The 22,482-nt window shown below is 38.8% G+C and overlaps 1 protein-coding gene across 1 annotated transcript in view; it reads right to left on the bottom strand.

Moving 5' to 3' along the window:
* DNAH7 (dynein axonemal heavy chain 7) overlaps positions 1-12,492 on the bottom strand; it is a 271,651-nt gene extending 259,159 nt beyond the window's left edge. The window contains exon 1 of the mRNA XM_029934194.1: positions 12,385-12,492. Within this exon, the coding sequence (XP_029790054.1) occupies positions 12,385-12,399 (15 nt within the window). The 5' untranslated portion in view covers positions 12,400-12,492. The remainder of the gene's footprint in view (positions 1-12,384) is intronic.
* Between the last annotated feature and the right edge of the window lie 9,990 nt (positions 12,493-22,482).

Raw genomic sequence — 22,482 nt, 5'->3', positions numbered from 1 at the left:
TGAGGGTGTCATGCTGAGCGAAGTAAGCCAGGCAGAGAAGGACAGAAACCATATGTTTGCACTCATAGGTCTAGCAGGAAAACAGGAGAGACCTAATGGAGAACCAGGGGGAGCAGAGGAGGGAGAGAGAGTTGGGGAGAGAGAGGGATGCAAAACTTGAGAGACTATTGAATGCTGAAAATGAACTGAGGGTTGGGGGGGAGTGGGGGGGGAAGACAGGTGGTGGTGATGGTGGAGGGCACGTAAGGGGAAGAGCACTGGGTGTTGTATGGAAAACAATTTGACAGTAAAATATTATGAGGAAAAAAAAAAAGAGGATCAAAGCCCAAAGTTAGTAGATAGAAGGAAATAATAAAAAACATAAATAAATGAAATGAAAAAATAACAATGAAACCTAGCACTAGTTCTTTGAAAAAAATCAATAATTGATTAACCTTTAGCCAGACTCATGAAGAAATAAAACACAAAAACAAAAAGGACATAAATAAAATAAAAATTGAAATAGAAAAAAGATTAACCAACATTACAGTAATACAATGAATTTTTAACAGAACACCATGAAAAATTATGTCAACAAATTGTACAATCAAGAAGAAATGATAAATTCCTAGAAACATACAATCTTCCAAAACTGAATCAGGAAGAAATAGAAAACCTGAACAGACCAATTACTAATAATGAAACTGAATCAATAATGAAAAGAAAATCCCCAACAAAGAAAAATTCAAAACCACATGGATTCACAGGTGAATTCTACCAAACATTTAAAGAAGAGTTAGTACGTATTCTCAAACTGTCTAAAAAAAAAAAAAAAAAAAAAAAAAGGGAAAGAAAGTTTCCAAGTATCTTCTATAAAATAAGCATTACCCGGATACAAAAACTAGATAAAGACACTATTACAAAAAAAAAAAAAAAAAAAAGATGACGACGACTACAGACCCATACCCCAGATGACATAGAAGCAAAGTCCTCAACAAAATGTCAGCAAACCACATTTGACAATTCATTAAAAGTATCATTACCACAGTCAAGTGGGCTTTATTCTGGGGATGTAGGAATAGTTCAATATTCACAAATCAACATGATACACCACCTCAGTGAAATAAAGGATAAAAATCATATGATCTCAATAGATGCTGACTTTTGTCAAATGCTTTTTCTGCAATAATTCATGATAGAAACTCTCAACAAAGTAGGTTTAGAGGAAACATACCTCAACAAATAAGGGCCACCATGTATGAAAAACCCAAGGCTAACATCATACTCCCGTAAAAAGCTTTTCCTCTATGATCAGGAACAAGTATGTATACTCTCACCATTTTTATTCAATATAGTACCAGAAGTCCTAGTCACAGCCATCCAACAAGAAAAATATAAGACATTCAAATTGGTAAAGAAGTAAAACTCACTGTTTCCAGATGACATGATACTATATATAAAAAACCCTAAGGATTCCACCAAAAACTCTTAGAATAAGTGAATTCACTAAAGTTTTAGGATACAAAATTAATACACAAAAACCCAATGAATTTCTCTACACTAATAAATAGCATGAAGAGAAAAACTCCATTTATAATTGCACCAGAATATAATAAAATACCTAGGAATAAACCCAGCCAAGGAGGTGTAAGACCTGTATTCTAAAACTTAAAAAATATTGATCAAAGAATTTGAAGACAACACTAATGAAAAGATATTTCCTGCTCACCAACTGGGAAGATTAATATTATTAAAATGTTCATACTATACAAAGCAATCTATAGATTCAGTGTAATTCCTATCAAAATACCAGTAGCATTTTCCACAGAACTAGAATACTAAAATTTGTATGGAACCACATAGACCATAATATCCAAAGCAATCTTAAGAACAAAATTAGAGCCATCACAATCCCAAGTTTTATGATATAATATAAAGCTGTAGTAATTAAAACACTACGATACTAACAAAAATAGACATACAAATCAATGGAACAGAACAATGGAACAGAACATATCAGGAATTAGGCAAGATGACAAAGAAGTAGGGAGCTCTGTAATCCCCCTCCAGCAATGATCAAACTGGGAAAGACCAAAGCCTTAATATTCTGATCTGCAAGAACGGGAGGTGCGCATAGACTCGTTATAGATGACAGCCTCATGGATGCCTGAGGCTACCTCTAGAAACAAGCCAAAGTACACATGGTGGAGAGTCCCAAATACCAATGAGCAGGGAAATAAAATAACTAAGGGTACAACAGGAGAAACTGAGAGACACCATTAAAAGAACACTTCCTAAAATGACAGGCCTGGGACAGCCAATGAGCCTCCTTTAATAGAGTAATATTAACAGGTACACAGTGCATAATGGGCTTTTAAAACTGACAAGAGACAGAAAGCTAGCCAAAATGATGAAACTAAGGAACTCTCCTCTAAAGAAATTCCAGGAAGAAATCACAGCCACAGAACTGCTCAAAACAGACATAAGCAACATAACTGAACAAGAATTTAGAACAATTGTCATAACATTAATCACCAGAATTGAAAAAAACCATCAGAGAAGCTGATACAAAGACTATGGACCTTCAAAATAGCTGTGATGAGTTTAAAAAATGCTACAAATAAGGTGAATAAAATGGAGGTGGCCACTGCACAGATTGAAGAGGCAGAGAGGAGTATAGGTAAATTAGAAGACACAGTTATAGCAAAAGAGGAAGTCAAGAAAAAGAGAAAGAAATTGATACAGGACCACAAAACGAGAATTCGAGACCTGAGTCATACAATCAAATGGAACAGTATCTGTATCATAGGAGCTCCTGAAGAGGAAGAAAGAAAAATAGGTCCTGAAGGGGTGCTTGATCAAATTATAGCTGAAAACTTCCCAAATCTGGGGAAGGAAACAGACATTGAAATTAAGAGGTGCATAGAGCTCCCCTAAGATGTAACTTGAAACAACCTTTGGCATGACATATCATAGTGAAACTGGAAAAATATAAGGATAAAGAGAATTCTGAAAGCAGCTAGGGATAAAAGGGACCTAACATACAAAGGGAAACCTATCAGAATGGTTACAGACCTATCTACTGAAACTTGGCAGGTCAGAAAGGAATGGCAGGAAATCTTCAATGTGATGAACAGGAAAAGTATGCATCCAAAAATCCTTTATCCAGCGAGCCTTTCATTCGAAATAGAAGGATAGATAGTTTTCCCAAATAAACAAAAATTGAGAGAATTCATCACCACCAAACCAGCCCTACAAGAAATTCTAAGAGGGACTCTGTGAGGGAAATGTAGTAAGGAATATAAGGTACCAGAGACATCATTGCAAACATGAACTCTACAGTTACATAACACTGAATGTAAATAAACTGAATGCTCCAATCAAACAACATAGGGTAGCAGAATGGATAAAAATCCAAAATACATCTATTTGCTGTCTATAAGAGACTCACCTTAGACCTGAAGACACCTTCAGATTGAAAGTGAATGGAGAAATATCTATCATGCAACTGGAAGGCAAAAGAAAGCCGGAGTAGCCATACTTATAGCAGACAAACTGGGCTTTAAAGTAAAGGCAGTAACAAAAGATGAAGAAGGACATTATATAAACATTACAGGGTCTCTCCATCAGGAAAAGCTAACAATTATAAACATCTATGCACTGAATTCGGGAGCGCCCAAGTACATAAAACAACTAATCACAAACAAACAATCTTGTTGATAAGAATGTGCTTATCTCAGCCAGTTACAGCAAGGGATAGCTGAACCAGACAATCACTAAAGAATCAATGGACCTGAATGGCACATTGGAACAGATGGAATTAATAGATATATTTAGAACTCTGCATCCTGAAGCTAGGGAATACACTTTCTTCTTGAATGCACATGCCAGATTCTCTAAGATAGATCACATACAGGGTCATAAAACAGCCCTCCATAAATACAAACGAACTGAGATCATACCATGCACACGTTCAGATCACAATGCTATGAAACCTGAAATCAATCACAGGAAGAAGTCTGGTAAACCTCCAAAAATGTGGAGGTTAAAAAATACCTTACTGAAGAATGATTGGGCCAAACAGGCACTTAGAGAAGAACCAGAAAAACATATGGAAACAAATGAAAATGAAAATACAAAAATTCAAACTCTCTGGAACACAGCAAAGGCAGTCCTAAGAGTAAAGTTTATTGCAATGCAGGCCTATTTCAAGAAACTAGAAAAAGCGCAAACTCAAAATCTAATAGCACACCTAAGGAAACTAGAAGAGGAGCAGAAAGAGCACCCCAAACCCAGCAGAGGAAGAGAGATAATAAAGATCAGGTAGAAATAAACAATAAAGAATCCCCTCCCCAAAATGTTGAACAGATGAAACCAAGAGTTGGTTTTTTGAAAAAATAAAATTGATAAACTTCTAGGCAGGCTCCTAAGAAAAAACACCCAAATAGACAAAATCATGAGTGAAAATGGATCTATTAAAACCAATCCCTCAGAAATACAAGCAATCATCAGGGAATAGTATGAAAAACTATATGCCAACAAACTGGACAACCTAGAAGAAATGGACATATTCCTAAACATACATGCATTACCAAAATTCAAATGGGAAGAGCTAGAAAATCTGAACAGCCCCATAACCATTAAAGAAATCGAATCAGTTATCAAAAATCTCCCAACAAACAAGAGCCCGGGGCTGAATGGCTTCCCAGGGGAATTCTAACAGACATTTAGGGCAGAGTTACCACCCATCCTACTCAAGCTATTCCATAAAATAGAAATAGAAGGAAAACTTCCAAACTCGTGCTACAAAGCCAGCATTACTTTGATTCCCAAACCAGACAGAGACCCAACAAAAAAAGAGAACTGCAGGCCAATATCCTTAATGAATACAGATGCAAAAATACTCAACAAGATACTGACAAATAGAATTCAACAGAATATATAAACAATTACCCATCATGATCAAGTGGAATTCATTCCTGAGTTACAAGGCTAGTTCAATATTTGCAAATCTATCAATGTGATATATCATGTTAACAAAAAAGATAAAAACCATATGATCCTGTCAATAGATGCAGAAAAAGCATTTGACAAAAATACAGCATCCCTTCTTAATAAAAACCCTTGAGTAAGTCAGGATAGAAGGAACTTACTTAAACATTATAAAAGCAGTTTATGACAAGTCCACAGCTAATGTCATCCTCAATGGGGAAAAACTGAGAGCTTTCCCCCTGACATCAGGAACATAAGGTTGTCCACTCTCACCACTGTTATTTAACATAGTGCTGGAAGTCCTAGCATCAGCAATCAGACAACAAAAGGAAATAAAAAGCATCAGCATCAGCAAAGAAGGTGTTAGACTTTCACTTTTTGCAGATGACAAGATACTCTACATGGAAAACCCGATCTACTCCACCAGAAGCCTTCTAGAACTGATCAGTGAATTCAGTAAAGTTGCAGGGTACAAAATCAATGTATAGAAGTCAGTTGCATTTTTATACACCAATAATGGAGTAACAGAAAGAGAAATCAAGAAATTGATCCCATTCACAATTGCACAGAAAACCATAAAATACCTAGAAATAAACCTAACCAAAGATGTAAAAGACCTATATGATGAAAACTATAGAAAGCTTATGAAAGAAATTAAGGAAGATACAAAAAAATGGAAAAACATTCATGCTTATGGATTAAAAGAATAAACATTGTTAAAATGTCATTACTACCCAAAGCAATCTACACATTCAATGCAATCCCAATTAAAATTGCACCAGCATTCTTCTCAAAACTAGAACAAACTATCCTAAAATTTGTATGGAACCACAAAAAACCCCAAAATGCCAAAGTCATATTGAATAAGAAAACCAAAATGGGAGGCATCACAATCCCAGGCTTTAGCCTCTACTACAAAGCTGTCATTATCAAGACAGTATGATATTGGCATAAAAACAGACACATAGACCAATGGAACAGAATAGAGAACCCAGAACTGGACCCAGAAATGTATGACCAATTAATCTTTGACAAAGCAGGAAAGAATATCCAATGGGAAAAAGCCTCTTTAGCAGGTGGTGTTGGTAGAGCTGGACAGCAACATGCAGAAGAATCAAACTAGACCACTTTCTTACACCGCACACAAAAATAAACTCAAAATGGCTGAAGGACCTGAATGTGAGACAGGAAACCATCAAAACCCTAGAGGACAAAGCAGGAAATAGCCTCCTTGACCTTAATCACAGCAATTTCCTCCTTGATGACACATCCCCAAAGGCAAGGGAATCAAGAGCAAAACTGAACTCCTGGGACCTCATCAAGATAAAAACCTTCTGCACTGCAAAGGAAACAATAAAAAAGACAAATAGGCAAGAAAAAGAGTGGGAAAAGATAGTGGCAAATGGCATATCGGATAAAGGGCTAGTATCCAAAATCTACAAGGAATTCACCAAACTGCACACCTGAAAAACGAGTAATCCAGTGAAGAAATTGGCAGAAGACATGAATAGACACTTCCTCAAAGAGGACATCCAGATGGCCAACAGGCACATGAAACAATGCTCAAAATAAACAAGTCAAGAGACTATAGATGCTGGTGAGGATGTGGAGAAACGGGCACCCTCCTACACTGTTGGTGGGAATGTAAACTGGTACAGCCACTCTGGAAAACCGTGGAAGTTCCCCAAAAAACTATCAATAGAACTCCCTTATAACCCACCAGTAGAACTGCTGGGGATCTACCCAAGGGATACAGAAGTGTTGATGCATAGGGGCACATTTACCCCAATGTTCATAGCAGCACTTTCAACAATTGCCAAATCATGGAAAGAGGCTAAATGTCCATTAACCCGTGAATGGATAAAGAAGGTGTGGTATACATACACAATGGAGTCCTACATGGCAATGAGAAAGAATGAAATATGGCCATTTGTAGCAAAGCAGATGGACCTCGAGGGTGTCATGCTAAGTGAAATAAGTCAGGCAGAGAAGAACAGATACCATATGTTTTCACTCATAGGTCTAACAGGAGAAACCAAATGAGGGACCATGGGAAGGGGAAGTGGGGGAAAAAGAAAGTTAGGGAGGGGGAGGGAGGCAAATCATGAGAGACTCTTGAATACTGAAAACAAACTAAAGGCTGAAGACGGAGGAGGAAAGGGGTGATGATCATGGAGGGAGGCACTTGTGGGGAAGAGCACTGAGTGTTATATGGAAACCAACTTGGCAACAAACTATTAATAAAAACAAAAAGAAAAGAACAGAAAAGCAACCACTGTGTTGCCCAGACAATGACAGCAAACAAATAAACAAACAAAAAAACATATTAAACACCTAAATGTCAGAACTGAAAACACCAAACTTTTAGGCAATAATCTCTTTGGCATTGGCTTTAGCAACATTTCTCTAGACGTGTCTCTTCAGGCAAGGGAAACAAAAACAAAATTCAACTTCAGGACTACACAAATAGAAAGCCTTTGCACAGTAAAAGAAACCATCACCAAAACAATAAAAGCAGCCTACTAAATGGGAGAAGAAACTTGAAAATTATTTCTCACTAAGGGGTTAATCCTGAGAGTGTACAAAGAACTGCTCTAACTCAACACCAAAAAAAAAATCTAATTAAAAAAATAGGCAGGGGTACCTGGGTGGCTAGGTCAGTTAAGCACCCAACTCTTGATTTTAGCTCAAGTCATGATCTCACAGTTCATGGGTTTGAGCCCCACATTGAGCTCTGGACTGATAGCATGGAGCCTGCTTGAGCTTCTCTGTCTCCTTCTGTCCTCCACTTGGGTTCCTTTTTTCTCTTTCTCAAAATAAATAAACTTTAAAAAAATAATACAGTCAGAGGACCTGAAAAGGCACTGTGCCAAACACGATATACAAATAACAGAAATGGAAAAGTGCTTAACATCACTAATCATTAGAGAAATTCAAATCAAAACCACAATGAGAGATCACCTCACACCTGTCAAAGTGACTATACTCAAAACCAGAAAAATAAGTGCTGGCGAATATGTGAAGAGAAACGAACCTTCATGAGTATATAAAGAAAAAAGAACCTCGTGCACTGTTGATGGAATGTAAATTGGTGCAACCACTGTAGAAAACAGTATGAAGTTTCCTCAAAAAAAAAAAAAAAAAGTCCATTATGATCCATCTGTTCTGGTACTGGGGATTTACCCAAAGAAAATGAAATCACCAATTTGAAAAGATATATGCTCCCCTATGTTTATTGAAGCATTATTTACAACAGCCAAGATGTGGAAGCAGCCCCGGTGTCCATCCATATATAAGCAGATAAAGTTGTGGTATACATACACAGATACACACAATAAAATACAACTCAGTCATTAAAAAAGGAGATCTTGTCATTTGCAACATCATGGGATGGACCTAAAGAATATTATGCCAAATGAAATAAGTTAGCATAAATATCACAGGATTTTACTTATATGTGGAATCTACAAAAAAGAAACAAATTAACAAAAAGCAGAAACAGACCCATAAATACAGAGAACTGATGGTTGCCAGAAAGGAGGAAGGTAGGGGATAGGCAAAAATGGGTGAAGCGGAGTGGGAGATACATGCTTCCAGTTACGTGATGAAGAAGTCATGAGAATCAGAAGTATATTATAGGGAATCTAGTCAGTGGTACTGGAATAGCATTTTATGATGACAGACGGTAGCTACGCTTGTGGTAAGCACAACATATAAACTTGACAAATCACCGTCCTGTACACCTAAAACTAATATAACATTGTATGTCAAATACACCTCAACAAAAAAAATTATGGGACAATCTTGACCTTTTTTCTACCAAGTGAATTTTATCAATGTTGCATAAAACTTTCTGGAATTTTGATAAGAATTTGGGGTGCCTGGGCTGCTCAGTTGGTTAAGCATAGACTTCAGCTCAGGTCATGATCTCACGGTTCGTGGGTTCAAGCCTCAGGCGGGGCTCTGTGCTGACAGCTAGCTCAGAGCCTGGAGCCTGTTTCAGATTCTGTACCTCCCTCTCTCTCTGACCCTCCCCTGCTTGTGCAGTCTCTATCTCTCAAAAATAAATAAAAAGCATTAAAAAAAATTTTTTTTTTAATTTTTAAAAGAGTACATTGAATTTCTAGAATAACATGAAAGAAACTGATAATTAGGATACTGACTCTTCTTTTTCATGACAATACTTATTCATTCAGATCCTGGGAGTATGTCCTTCAATAACATTTCATAATATTCTTCATAAGGGTCTTCTACATTTTTTGTTAGGTTTATTTTTAGGTATAAATATTTTAAATGGGAAAATGAATCCTAGCATCTGCAAAACAGACTTACAAACTATTTATCCCAACTGCTTTGTCAATATGGGAAGGTCTATGAAAGCTGCATCTACTTATAATTTCTGTGATGGTTGTGTTTGTTTGGCCAGGTCTCCAGGCTTCCCCCACCCCTCCCTGAAAGGCTGAATACTACATATGGACCTCACTGGGGCTCCCCGCCCGCTGGCCTCTGGTGGGAAGTAAGCAATGAGAAGCACCAGAGGCGACTATAAAGCAGGAGGGGAAAGAGTTTGGGATAGTTCTCTCCTGTCGTCATGTTTCCCATAGTTCTGTTAGTAGTGGGATTCTTCCAGAGCTCGGCTCCTATCAGGAAGCTACCATTCCAAACTCCCACCTCATACCGGGTTTTAGATCATGGTAAAGATAACTGGACTGGTAAATGGTAAATGGTAATTCCTGATTAGGCCTCGGAACGGTAATGACTTCCTATTGCTGTTAATCTTTAAGTGCCTCCTCATCCTCCTCGGCTCTTTCCCTTAACCTTACCCACACCACTGAAAACGGTCTCTTTGTAAATTTTCAACTAAATCCCTTTGAGATGGTCCTGTTTTCTGTTCTATCGTAACGAATAGAAATTTACTAAAATTAAAATTGCTAAGGAGTCTAGATCTTCCTTAAGCAGTCTGGCTTTGCATTTAGTTTTTATTTTTATTTTCAACTACTTGTCTATTGGGAGATTATAAATCTGTTATAATCTAAGTTTAACCACTCTGATCAAATAACCAGAACCTGTGTGTGTCTGGTTAAAACAATCTTCTCAAAATTTATTAAGGTTGATGTAACATAGTTGTCACGGATTTGCATTATGGTTATTAAAGTTATCACCAAAGGGTGGGCCTCATATCAAACTGTTTGTGCTCTGATCTTCTGTGTAAGCAAAGACATCAAGAAGATATTTAGGAAATATCCTACACATATTTAGGAACATGCACAATGATAGTACTTGATCTAACAATTGGGAAAAGTGCTCCCGGAGAGAGGAGTTGAGGACTTTCCTCCTTACCTGCCCACCATAGACGGTGGATTCGGGGGCACTCCATGGTCTTTGTGTATTATTATCTTTAAACCCTTAAAGTTCTTCCTGAAGCTCAAGTGTCTTACTTTAGGTTTTAATTTTAAAATTGAAATGAGCAGTTGCAAGAGCTTGATGCTTCTTTTATACACCTAACTTAAGAACTCAGACCTCTATTCCTAAAAAATGCCATGTCACTCTCAAACTTCCACAAATGAGATGAATATGTTAAAATCTCCTTCAGCAAATATGATTTACCACCTGCTCACTTTTTCAAACTAAATGAATACATAAGTAAATGTCACATAAGAATGGCATTTCCAAAGTTTAATCCATTCCATTTGTTTTAGGTTAAAATATAAAAGCTTTTATCCTTTCAAAACGAAAGCTGCATTTGAAATTAGCATAAATGAGAGTGCCAAGGGTTTTTAAATCACCAAAAAACCAACGCAGTGGGAGAGGGACCTCTGCTGTTTAAAAATGGTGTTTAAAAAAATGGAAGTAATCCTAGATGGGTTCGTGCAACTTTCTCTCAAGATCCCAATAATGCCTCTTCAATAATATAGGTCCACTTAGGAGGAGTGGGGAACAGATAAGGGATGTCATTTCCAAACATCACTTGTATTAAGGTAAAGCAAAATTTAAAACCTAACTGCCAATAGGTTTTTAATGGATCTTCTTTAGTTGTAAGTTGGTCAGCTTGGGGGTTTGGAAAATAATAGGAGTTCAGAAACACCATTGCAATATGGCAAACATGTATTTTAAATTTCAACAACACAGGCTATGGTTCAAGATCAGGCCAAAGACTGATAAGAGCAATGTGCAAGTAAGTTGCTTAATGCCTATGGATGGTGATATCAAATTTTAAAAGGACTTTGATTAAAGGATCACAAAAACAATCACTAGTACAGTATATTAATCTGACAGCTCAGTTTTTAAGTTACCTGTATCATTTTTTGGTTGTTTTTTTTGTCTGTTCATTTGTTTTTACCACTAATTACTAATTATATGGCAAGTGAATCAGTGTTTCTTAGTTCTCAGTTTATCACACATTTCAATCAAATGCTAAAACTAGGTTTTCTTGAGCATTTAAGCATTATTTGATTAATGAATGAGGGTTGACATTTTGTTAGTAATCTATAACCCAATGGATAGGCGAATAAATTACTTTTTAACCTCCTTTCCGCAATAAACACTACCAAAAAAAAAAAAAAAAACCCAGGAGGAAGCATTGAAAAGGAAAGAATTATAGTTTAGTGTTAAAACAAAGAAGCTATGCAAAATCTGCAGGCTTTCAAGCAACTCTTTTCCATTCAGTACCACCATGCTTAAGGAGCCTTTTCTGTATTCATCTAGGGATGAATCGTTAAATTGTTTCCTCGCTAGCCAGAATCATGCCCATGCTTAACTCCTTCCCATTCTGTTCCCGCTTTAAAAAGTTGGCCGTTGTTCTGCATTTCTTTTGTTTACAGTTGCTCTTAAGTTCAATAAAGTTCTGAAAAGTGGGTATTGCAACACGCATCTTTCATTACCTGTCCTGGGGATATTTTCCTAAGAAATGCCATTTGCCACTTACCAAACCCTCTCACAGACGGGTTTGAATTTCACAACCTTAAAAAGGGAAGAAGTTCTGATTGCCCAGCCCTTCTGCCCCTCCCCCACCCCGCATAAAAGGGAGAAAAGGTTAGAAAGATAAAGTGATTTCCCCCAAGTTTCACAGCCAGGAAAGAGCTTGGATTCCAACCCTAAAGAGTCTAAACCCACTGCAACTCCCCACGGCGCTCCCCCCACCATTAGGGGGGACCCTCTGGGGCTGTGATTTTAACTGCTAGCGCACCGCTCGGCTAAAATGGTTGGTTGTTAGGACAACATCAAGGACGACCGGTTGGGAAGAAGACATTTAAGGGTTTTCACGGAAAGCGCTCAATGTCCCAGATGTAACTAGGGTGAAGGAAGCTGTACCCCGCAGGGTCGCGACTGGGAAACTGGAAGACCAGGCTTCAATCACTTCTGAGGCAGGAAGCAAGCTTCGCTGCAGGGCCAGCCTGGCGAGGACCATCTCACCTGCTCACTGCTCATGGCTGTGAGGACGCACTCGAGTCACCTGGTGGCTCCTCGGTCGCTCCAGCCCGGCGCCCCTAAGGCGGGAGAAGTGGCGTCCAGGGACCCAGCCCGCAGCCTCTCGGCTCCCTCGGCGCCGAGGAGGTCTAGCGTCCCGCCGCATTCGTTGCTAAGCAACAGGCCTTCGCAGGCTGGGTTTCCGGTCGTCTTGTTGCTCCTGGGACAGCACCCAGGGAACTAGTAGTGCGATCCTGCAGGAGACACTTTCCAGAACACGCGGTGGCGCCTTTGAGCCAATGTGGTGCCGCCACTGAACAGCTGAAGGCAGAGGGGGCTTCTGTCTGGAGAAGTGAATAGCCTTTGATTACTGATCATCACACTTACCCTCCTAACTTAAACTAGGTGCTTGAACCCCTGCCATAAGCCCTTCTTTAACTCTGTGCCTAAAGGCCTCAGAAAACTAGTGGAATAAAATGCTTTTCAGTAGGAAGCAAAATCATCTACTAACAAAGAGGAAAGTTTCTGTATCTTGGCTAGTGTAGAGAATGCTACCGTAAACATAGGGACGCGAATATCTTTTTGAATTAGGGTTTTCTTTGGTAAGTAGTGGGATTGCTGGATTGTGTGGTATTTCTTTAACTTTTTGAGGACACTCCATAGGGTTTTCCACAGTGGCTGTACCACAAGTTTGCATTCCCAACAGTGCATGAGGGTTCCTTTTTCTCCACATCCTCACCAACACTTGTTCTTGCAGGTCTTTTATTCTAGTTATTCTGACAGGTGTTAGGTGGATAGCTCGTGTGGTTTTTAGCTCAGGTTTTGAGGTTTTGATATAGGTTTTGATTTGAAACAGGTTTTGATTCCCATTTCCCTGATGATTAGGATGTTGAGCAGTTTTCCATGTGTCTGTTGTCCATCTGTAGGTCTTCTTTGAGAAATATTTATTCAGGTCCTCTGTCCGTTTTTTAAAATCAAAAAAATTCTTTGGTATTGAGTAATAGAAGTTCTTTATAGATTTGGATATTAACTTGATATATCATTTCCAAGTATCTTCTCCCATTCAGTAGGCTGTACGGTGGTTTACTTTGTTACCCAAAAGCTTTTTATTTGGGGCTGTGTAGTCCCAAGAGTTGATTTTTGTTTGTAGCTCTCTTGCCCAAGATTTATCTAGAAAAAAATGTTGCTATGGCTAATGTCAAAAAGATTATGGCCTGTGTTTTCTTCTAAAAGTTTTAGGCTTTCAGGTCTCACATTTAGGTCTTTAATCCATTTTGAGTTTATTTTTGGTGTATGGTATCAGAAAGCAGTCCAGTTTCTTTCTTTTGCATGTAGTGGTCCATTTTGATGTTTTTATTGATTTTTAAGACAGAGAGAAAGCACAAGTTGGGGATGGGCAGAGAAAGAGAAGGAAACAAGAACTGAAACAGAGAGGCTGACACAGGGTTGAACTCATGAGAACCATGAAATCATGACCTGAGCCGAAGTCACTTAGCAAACCGAACCACCCAGGAGCCACCCCCCACCCCCAGCACCATTTACTGAGGAGACAATCTTTCCTCACTCCATTTTCTTGCCTCCTGGGCTAATTAACATACACACCCCATGTTTATACAGCAGCATTATTTACAATAGCCAAAATATAGAAACCACGGTGTCCGTTAATAGATGGATAAAAAAAGATGTAGTATCTATATACAATGGAATATTAATCAACCATAAAAAAGATAAGATCTTTGGGGCACCTGGGTGGCTCAGTCAATTAAGAGTTCAACTCTTCATTTCGGCTGAGGTCATGATCTCACAGTTTGTGGGTTTGAGCCCCACATCGGACTCTGGACTGACAATGTAGGGCCTGCTTATCATTCTGTCTCCCCTACCCCCTTTGGCCCCTCCCCTGCTCTCTACTACCTTTCTCTCAAAATAAGTAAACTTTAAAAAAAAAAAAAAAGATAAAATCTTGCCATTTGTGGCAAGGGTGGACCTAGAAGAGATTATGCTAAGTAAAATAAATCAGAGGAAAAAAATCTACCATAGGATTTCACTTTACATGGAACCTAAAAAAAAAAAAAAAAAAAAAAAAGAACAAATGAAGAAACAAACCAAAAAGTAGACTCTTAATACAGAGAGCAAACTGGTGATTTCCAAAAGAAAGGGCAATGGGAGGATGGGTGAAATAAAGTGAATTAATAGGAACAAACTACCACTTATAAAATCAGTCCTGGAGATAAAAGGTAGAGTACAGGGAATATAGTCAATATTGCAATAATGATGTAAGGTGACAGAGTGATAGACAGTGCTCACCGCGGTAAGCACAGAGCAAAGCATGGAATTGCTCAGTACATGTTGTACACCTGAAGCTAACTTACCAGTGCGTGTTAATTAGACATCAATTAAGAAAAAAGGGAAGGAAGCTAGGAGTCAGGGGTTAGTCAAAAATTGGAGCAGAATGAAGAAGTTTTAAAACAACTACTTGGCAGGAAAGCAGAAAGAATGGAAATGATTGATCAAGGTCATAGAGAAAAGATCCCATTGAAGTTGAAGACTGAATTAGTAGTGACAAAAATCTGTACTCTAAAAACATTCAACAGACCAGGCTCAGGTTCAAAGAAACCCAACACAACACTTTTTCCAGGCTGGTGTGACAGAGGGGTAATTGTGGGCTCCGGAACAGGCCCCCCCACAGAGGCCGGCCATCCCAGACCGGTAGGTAGCAGGTTTAACATGCAAAGGGACTTACATACGAGGCATGTTACCTGCATCCAGAAGACAGCAAACCTCCACGCACTCCCGCCTGCCGGCCTCTTCGGTTTATATAAAGGCCTTAACAAGGTTCAGTCGCATCCAGATGGGCTCATCAGCAGATTGCTCTCTCACGTTTGGCATCCTTGAAAATGGCTTCAGCTGTAGGAAGGATGGAAAACGTGGGCAGAATGTGCTTTCCAAGGTGGGGGAGGGGGCTTAAAGAAGCCTCCAGATAGCTGCCGGGGTCCAGTGCATGGCCTTTTGATGACCTTTTTCAGCAACAACTGAGCAAGAGAATAGAGACTCTGGAAAGAGTTAAGTTGAAATTAAGAATCTCAGAACCTAAAATCGACAAAGGAAGAAAAGGCTACTAAGTGGCAATAAAGGAGCTCTTAAAGAGGATATGTGGGCATCTCAGTGGGTGAGACATAGTAGGAGAAACTACTGTTGAAGCAGAAAGAATAGGAGTGAGGGTACTGACTCTGCAATTGCAGAAGTGGCGCAATTCCAGGCATTGGCAAGTTCCCAAAGTGGCCACGAAAGTGGGAGACTGTAGTGAAGGACTTGGTCATGGAAGATCAAGGAACTGAGCTTGGTTAAGGAACTTGGCCTTAGCGGAGGCTCTAGCTGTTCCCATGGATGCTGAAGGAGCAGAGTGGAGAGGAAAACTGCGAGCTGAAGTCTTCAATGAATGAAGCAGGAGAGATGTTATCAGCCTAAACATAGTAAGAACTTTTTATTGGCAGGCAGATGATAAATGTTGCAGACCCTATCTCCTGAACTTGGTACATGGAAGAATGGAAAATCCCACATAGAAACGCCTTCAAGGAGATAAATTGCTATAAAAACCTGGAGGTGGGGGTAGAGTTCCAAGAACGGGTTGAAGACATGGTGTGCTTTCATAGCCCAAGGGTACAGTGAAAAGATCTGAAAGCCAGTAGAATACTAGAAAGTTGATTCTTCAGCCAAAAAGAAGAAAACACCTACTTAAAAAGTAAGAGTATGAGAAGCTGAAACATTAGCTCAAGGGCTTATATGACAGGCAATCGTAACCACGAGATGTGAAGGTGGGATTGGTTTACGGGGCTGCCAGTGTGCTGCCAATAAAACTGTTCGCAGCAGTTCCCAGGTATTTAAAAGGAATTTGGATTCTTGATAAAAAGTCAACATTAAGGGATGACCTGGTGACTCATTCGGTTAAGTGTCCAACTTTGGGTCAGGTCATGATCTCACGTTTTTTGGGTTCAAATCCCGCATCGGGCTCTGTGCTGACAACTCAGAGCCTGGAGCCTGCTTCAGATTCTGTGTCTCTTTATCCTTCTGCCTCTCCCCTGCTCATTCTCTGTCTATGTCTCTCTCTCAAAAAACATTTTTTTTTAATTTAAAAAAAGAAAGCCAACGTCAACTGGACTGCTTCTTGCAGAGTCCTGGTCCACACAAACAGGCCAGCCGGGGACAGAGGATTCACACAGCAGCAGTCTAGACAGAAATGAGCCGGAAAAGGTCAGCCATTCACATTCTACCCTTTCCCCGTCTGCAAAATTTCCTTTTTCCATCCTCTACTGTCTCACTGTCTGTTCACTCCAACCTCATCTTGCTTAGTTGACAAAAGTCATAATAGAAATAAACAACCATCTAGACCTCTATTTCTAGTTCCTCTGGGTGATCACTTGCTCATTCACAGAATCCTTTCTCTAAACTTGTCTTCCATGGGCATATTGCCAGAATTATGGAAGAAAAAACAATTTTATAAACATTGGCAAAGACAATTCTTTTGTATTTGTCAGTTACTGTGATCCCTGTCCATCAAGAGAAATGTCACTCCTGGGACTGAATTTCCCTAGGAATTCTCACAGTAATCAGTAGTATCACCAACCAAACTGCTACTGAGATGTCATTCCTGTCCTCAGCAGTCAGATTAAGGCTCACTCAAAACCCTAACAAAATTTGATATATCTCAAAAATTGTTAGGAATGAATTTTAGATAAGATGTGTTGGACCACTGGATCCTTTAAATTACACAAAGGCACTTTATCACTCTATTACTTATCTCCTCCAAAGATTCCCTTATGCACATAGTGCTTAATTTGGGTAGAGCTATATATATGCTTTTGATTTACTAATCTAAAAATATGGAAGTTCACTTTAATTTTTTAAAATATGTTTCAATTTATTTTTGAAAGAGAGAGCATGAACAGAGGAGGGGCAGAGAGAGAGGGAGACAGAATCTGAAGCAGGCTCTAGGCTCCAATCTGTTAGCACAGAAACCAATGTGGGCCATGAACTCACAAACTGCGAGATCATGACCTGAGCCGAAATCAGATGCTCAACCAACTTTAAGAGAAGGTATCTGGGAACAGAAACTGTTAACCAAATATAAAAGACCAAATGGAGAACAGAAATTGACTTGCTGATATTTTGGTTCCCTGGGTGTCAATTTCAGCTGCGTGATCTCATGGTTTGGGTGGGGTTTTTTTCCTTTTTAAAAAAAAAAACTTTTATTTATCCATTTTGAGAGAGAGACAGAGTGAGAGAAAGAGAGAATGGGGCAGGGACCAGATAGAGGGAGACAGAGAATCTCAAGCAGGCTCAGTGCTGTCAGCTGTCAGTGTGCAGCCTGATTGGGAGGCGGCGGGGGGGGGCAAGGCTGGAACTCTCTAATCATGGAGGTCATGACCTGAGCCTAAATCAAGAGTCAGTAGCTTAACTGACTGAACCACCCAGGTGCCTTTGGGTGGGTTTTTGGGGTTTTTTTTTAATGATTTTATTACACATGAACCAAATGCTTGCTTAAGGATTTTATATCCAAATTTGTGTGGATTCTAAGGGAATCTTTTATCAGAAATGTATTTTCCTTTAAAGTATATTATATAAGCTGCTGAGTTTTGAATTGTCATGTTGTTATTACCACTTATTTACCTCCTGCTTTTGAAACTGTAGCTCATGTAGAAAAAGTGCTAATATGTTATACATGCTCTTTTTGAAGCAGTGTGGCAGCTTTTTATTGCTGTGGGTCATGGTATGAGGTTGAGAAAACTGAGTGTACAACTTAAAGCAGAGTCCAGAATCTGGTATCTTTTCTCCACCCAAGCTTTTCTCGCTTTGTGAACCTACACTTCCCCCGCCCCCATCTTCCGCATGTTGCTTAGTTGAGAAATATTTCGTGAACACCTGCTGTGGGACAGGCATTGTTCTAGGCATGCGGCGGGGGGGGGGGGGGGAAGGATGCAGCCAAGATCTCATCTCCTATTCTAGTAAAGAGAAATTGAAAATTAGCAAGAAAAAATAAGTATTTTGTTTATTTCAGATGATTAAAAAAGGCAAAAAGTAAATAAAATGAAATGGGGTAATAGGAGAGACACATATGAGCTGAGATTTGAATGACAAAAGGAGTCAGCCCTTCAGTTATATCCACAAAGAGTTTCCCAAGAAGTGGGTGAGGTAGTCAGACTCAGACCTGAATGTAAGAATAAACCTGACACATTCAAAGCCAGGAACATCGTGAGGAAGGATCTTATTTTAATAAGGCAAAGAAACCACAAATTGAAATGGGGCAAGAGAGGAAGGAGGAAGGCCAATTAGGAGCCTACTGAAGTAGGTCAGGGAAATAACAATGGTGGTTAAACTTGGGGAAAGTGATGGAAATGGAGAGAAGGGAACACATCACGGATATATTTTGGGAGGAAAACCTGGTAGGATTTGATGATGGACCAGATGTAAGGAATAGGAATAAGGTAAAATGAGTTAGGTGGGTTTTTTTGGTTTTGTTTGTTTGTTTTTGTCGGCTGAGCTACTTGGTAGATGGAAGGTATAAGGAAATTAAAAAACTTGGTTTTCAAACATGCTAAGTTTGAGATGCCTGTTAGACGTCCAAGTAAGATGTTGAGATAGGTGTAAGATTTAATAGATGGAGGCAGAGATGAGAGGAAAGAAAGAGACCAAGTTATGGAGCCAAGGAAGCCTTTATAGGGGTCTGCGATTCCCGATTCCCGTATGGGAGGGGCGAGGTATTTTATGGGTGAAAGAGTTCCGGGTTTGGTCTTGGGAGGGCAGATTACCAAATAAGGGCATTTTAGGGCCCATGGTGGGATGGGATAGGTTGCCTCCTTTGTCGGAATGATGGGAAGCTGGAGCTTCATGATTGGCTGTTTTCAGATGGTGCAGGACATTCCAGGTCTGCGGGTGGGGGTGGGGGTTGTCGGTGCACGGAGTTCTTCTCCAACCTACAGCAAAATGGCCGATAGACCGCCATCTTAAGGTAACTCTTACAATAGGGAATTGTACAACTCTGGGTATAGCTCTGGTCAAGGTACAGATTGGAAGTCCATCCATAGATAGATGGTAATTGAAGGCATGAGGTTAAATGAAATCATCAAACAAGAGAGTGTAAATAGAAACAGAAAGAAAGGTGATCCAAGGATCAGGCCCCAAGACTCTTGTTTTCTCTTTCTGGAAACTTGCAATTTAAAAATTACATATTTTGTTGAACCTTTAACAAAGAGTTATGCAAGTACGAAGTTAGAGTTACAGCAGATATCTCAGATACAAAAGGAACCCTACAAAATGTGGTTGACAATTCATGCATGTGATATTTGTGAAAATACCAAGCTATATATGGACCAATTCCCATAAAAACAAATAATGATGCTGTTTTATTACCACACATTGGCCTTCAACTAATCACAACCAGATCTGGAAAAACACAAATTGTCGCATTCAATTTCTTTGAACACTAGAGGGAGATCTATCCACCTGCAAACCAGAGGGGGGGGGAAATGAACTTTTTTTTCTGTAGAATTGCTCTTTGACCATAGAATCTTAGAATATTTTAAATTTTAATATTTTTGCAATCATCAAGAAATAAGTCTTAAATAAATTACACGTTTGGAAAGTAACTCGTTTTCTTTGCTAAACCAGATTTTACTAAAAGACTACTTGTATATGCTTGTGATATGTTATCATTTCAGGTGATATCTTAGTTCTTTTTTTCTTGAACAATGTGGAGCAATAATATAAAAATCAGCTAATTTTATTTGGAGAAACATCAGTTCTTCCTTCCTAAGAATTCTGGTAGTATATTCATTGTAAGCCAAAGTATCAAAATCTTTACTCTTGACCTTATGTCTATGAACTTTGAAAATGTGCTGTACTTCATCACGTTCAATGGTTTTAAGTAGCTTAAAGGTCATTGGCAATGACTTCACTCTGGACCTTTTACTTGCCCAATAAAATGTTCAACTTTGCTAGGTAATCACATAGATATGCAGTGTTTTAGTGATTGCTTGGGGCAGCTAGAAAACTTTCTCTTTATCTACTCTGGTAATCTTTCCAAAGAACATACTGTAAAGACGTCCTCTTTGCCCGATCAAAGGTTGAATGTGAGCCCCATCCAACAATTCTTAGCCTACCAAATATTTTATTTGACCTTGTTACTATTTATAAGTCCTCTTCTTTATAATTTCAACACTGAAATGCCTCTGGTAATTAAAAGGGGGAAATGTGTTTTCTACCTCTAGGGAAGGAGGCTAGTATACGAAAAAGAGGCTTTTTCCTAGAATCAGAACTGGTATGAATCCTGACTTGGGATAGATATTAACTAAGCTTATTTTGATAATCATTTCACAATATGTACATATATCAAGTAATTCTAAGACTGAAATGAATACAATGTTTCATATCAACTATATCTCAAAAATACCTGACTTTGTCTCTACCTGTGAAGGTAAATAAGTTACTTTATATCTCTGAACTGTCATTTTCTTCTTGGAGTCGTACCCTTCTAGAATTGTTGTGGGGCTGATTCAGATAATGTATGAAAAGCATCTAGTTCATCTCCTGGTAAAAAGTATAGCTTCCAAGTTTCCTGGACCCTCTTCTTTCTTTTTATGTGAAGGAAATTGACCCTATAAATCATATGCTTATGGATTATGTGCTCTGAAGTATTTGTCAAATGTTGGTGATATGTACAAAATGTGACCTGGGCCAGATTTGCAAAGCGTTCTTGCAAGAGTTCATGTGTTGTCAGAGCTGTATTGTCCTGGGCTCTGCATGATTAGGTCAGATGTAGGACTTCACCAGGTGATCAACTACTCCTGTTATGGACTTGTGAGTAGAGAGAGGAGAGGAGGCACTAGAAGTCTGGTGAGGACTATTTTCCCCGAAAGGAATGACTTCCTCTTTTCCTCCACAAATCTAAATTTCACCTCCTACCTCCATGAAGGTCTAGGTAAAATCCCTTCTTAAGCAGATATTCCCAGCCTAAATGAACTCACCCCTCCAAACACCTATAATATTTATCCAGTCCAATCAACTGGCAATCCATGCCTTGCATTCCTACTAAACCATCATCTAAATGTGTCTCCCCAAACCAGATACGTTCTTATAAGGCATGATTGCTACTATACTCTATTTGTTAGTGCTTCACTTTAACACATTTCACAGTGCTCTACTGGAAGCAGACATCATTATATATGTGGATAATTTCCATGTCCATTTTCCTTCAACTTACTTGTCACATGCATTTTGGTGATGGAAAATCTCCAGGGTAAAAGTGTAGATATGGTTTATATCATTCTGCTGACAGCATCTGAAAATTATCTTCCTTTAAACTACAGATTCTTAAAAAGAAAGAACCAAGAAGTATAACATATTATGCATACCTTTATGCCATAATTTTTGTTGAGTATTCATTCTCAGTTAGAGCAGATTAGTTACCATGATATAATGGCCATCCTTTACAGATATAATATAGCAGACAGATTGTACGATAAACATTCTCATCATCAACGACTGATTTTTTTTCTTTTTAAACCCCTAAGTCAAGTTGTATTATTAGTCATAAAATGAATGATAATCTGACAGCTGTAAGTGAAACTCTGAGATTAACACACACAAATCCATTTTTACATACACAGAACTAAAACAGATGATGTTTTGCCATTTATTATTCAAACAGCAGAAGAAAGGGTTGCTAGAGCTAGAATTAGAATGCTTTTCAAGGCCATGAAGGATAAAGAAGCACCCATGAAGTGGAGCAGCTGTTTGCCAAGTTTCAAACCATAACACAGAAAAGTCATAATCCTAAATCTTGACTACATAGCAGCTCCGTGATGTGACCCACTTGCTGCGTGACTCTGCTCTAGGGTGTCCCCATATTGCCTCTAAGGGACACCTAGGCAAGACTTCGAGAGGACAATACAGGAATGTAAGTTCAAATACTAATAATTGAAGCCACATTATTCTCAAAAGTGTTGCACGGCAATGTATTTTTTTCAAAGAATATTAAAGTAATGGCTATGTTTTTTAAAAAGTAGATGCAGAAAAAATATAGAAACAGACTCCTTCCCTTCTGCCTTAATC

This window comes from Suricata suricatta, chromosome 3, assembly GCF_006229205.1.
Source record: "Suricata suricatta isolate VVHF042 chromosome 3, meerkat_22Aug2017_6uvM2_HiC, whole genome shotgun sequence".
Classification (NCBI taxonomy): domain Eukaryota; kingdom Metazoa; phylum Chordata; class Mammalia; order Carnivora; family Herpestidae; genus Suricata; species Suricata suricatta.
This window is presented reverse-complemented; position numbering and strand designations above follow the sequence as displayed.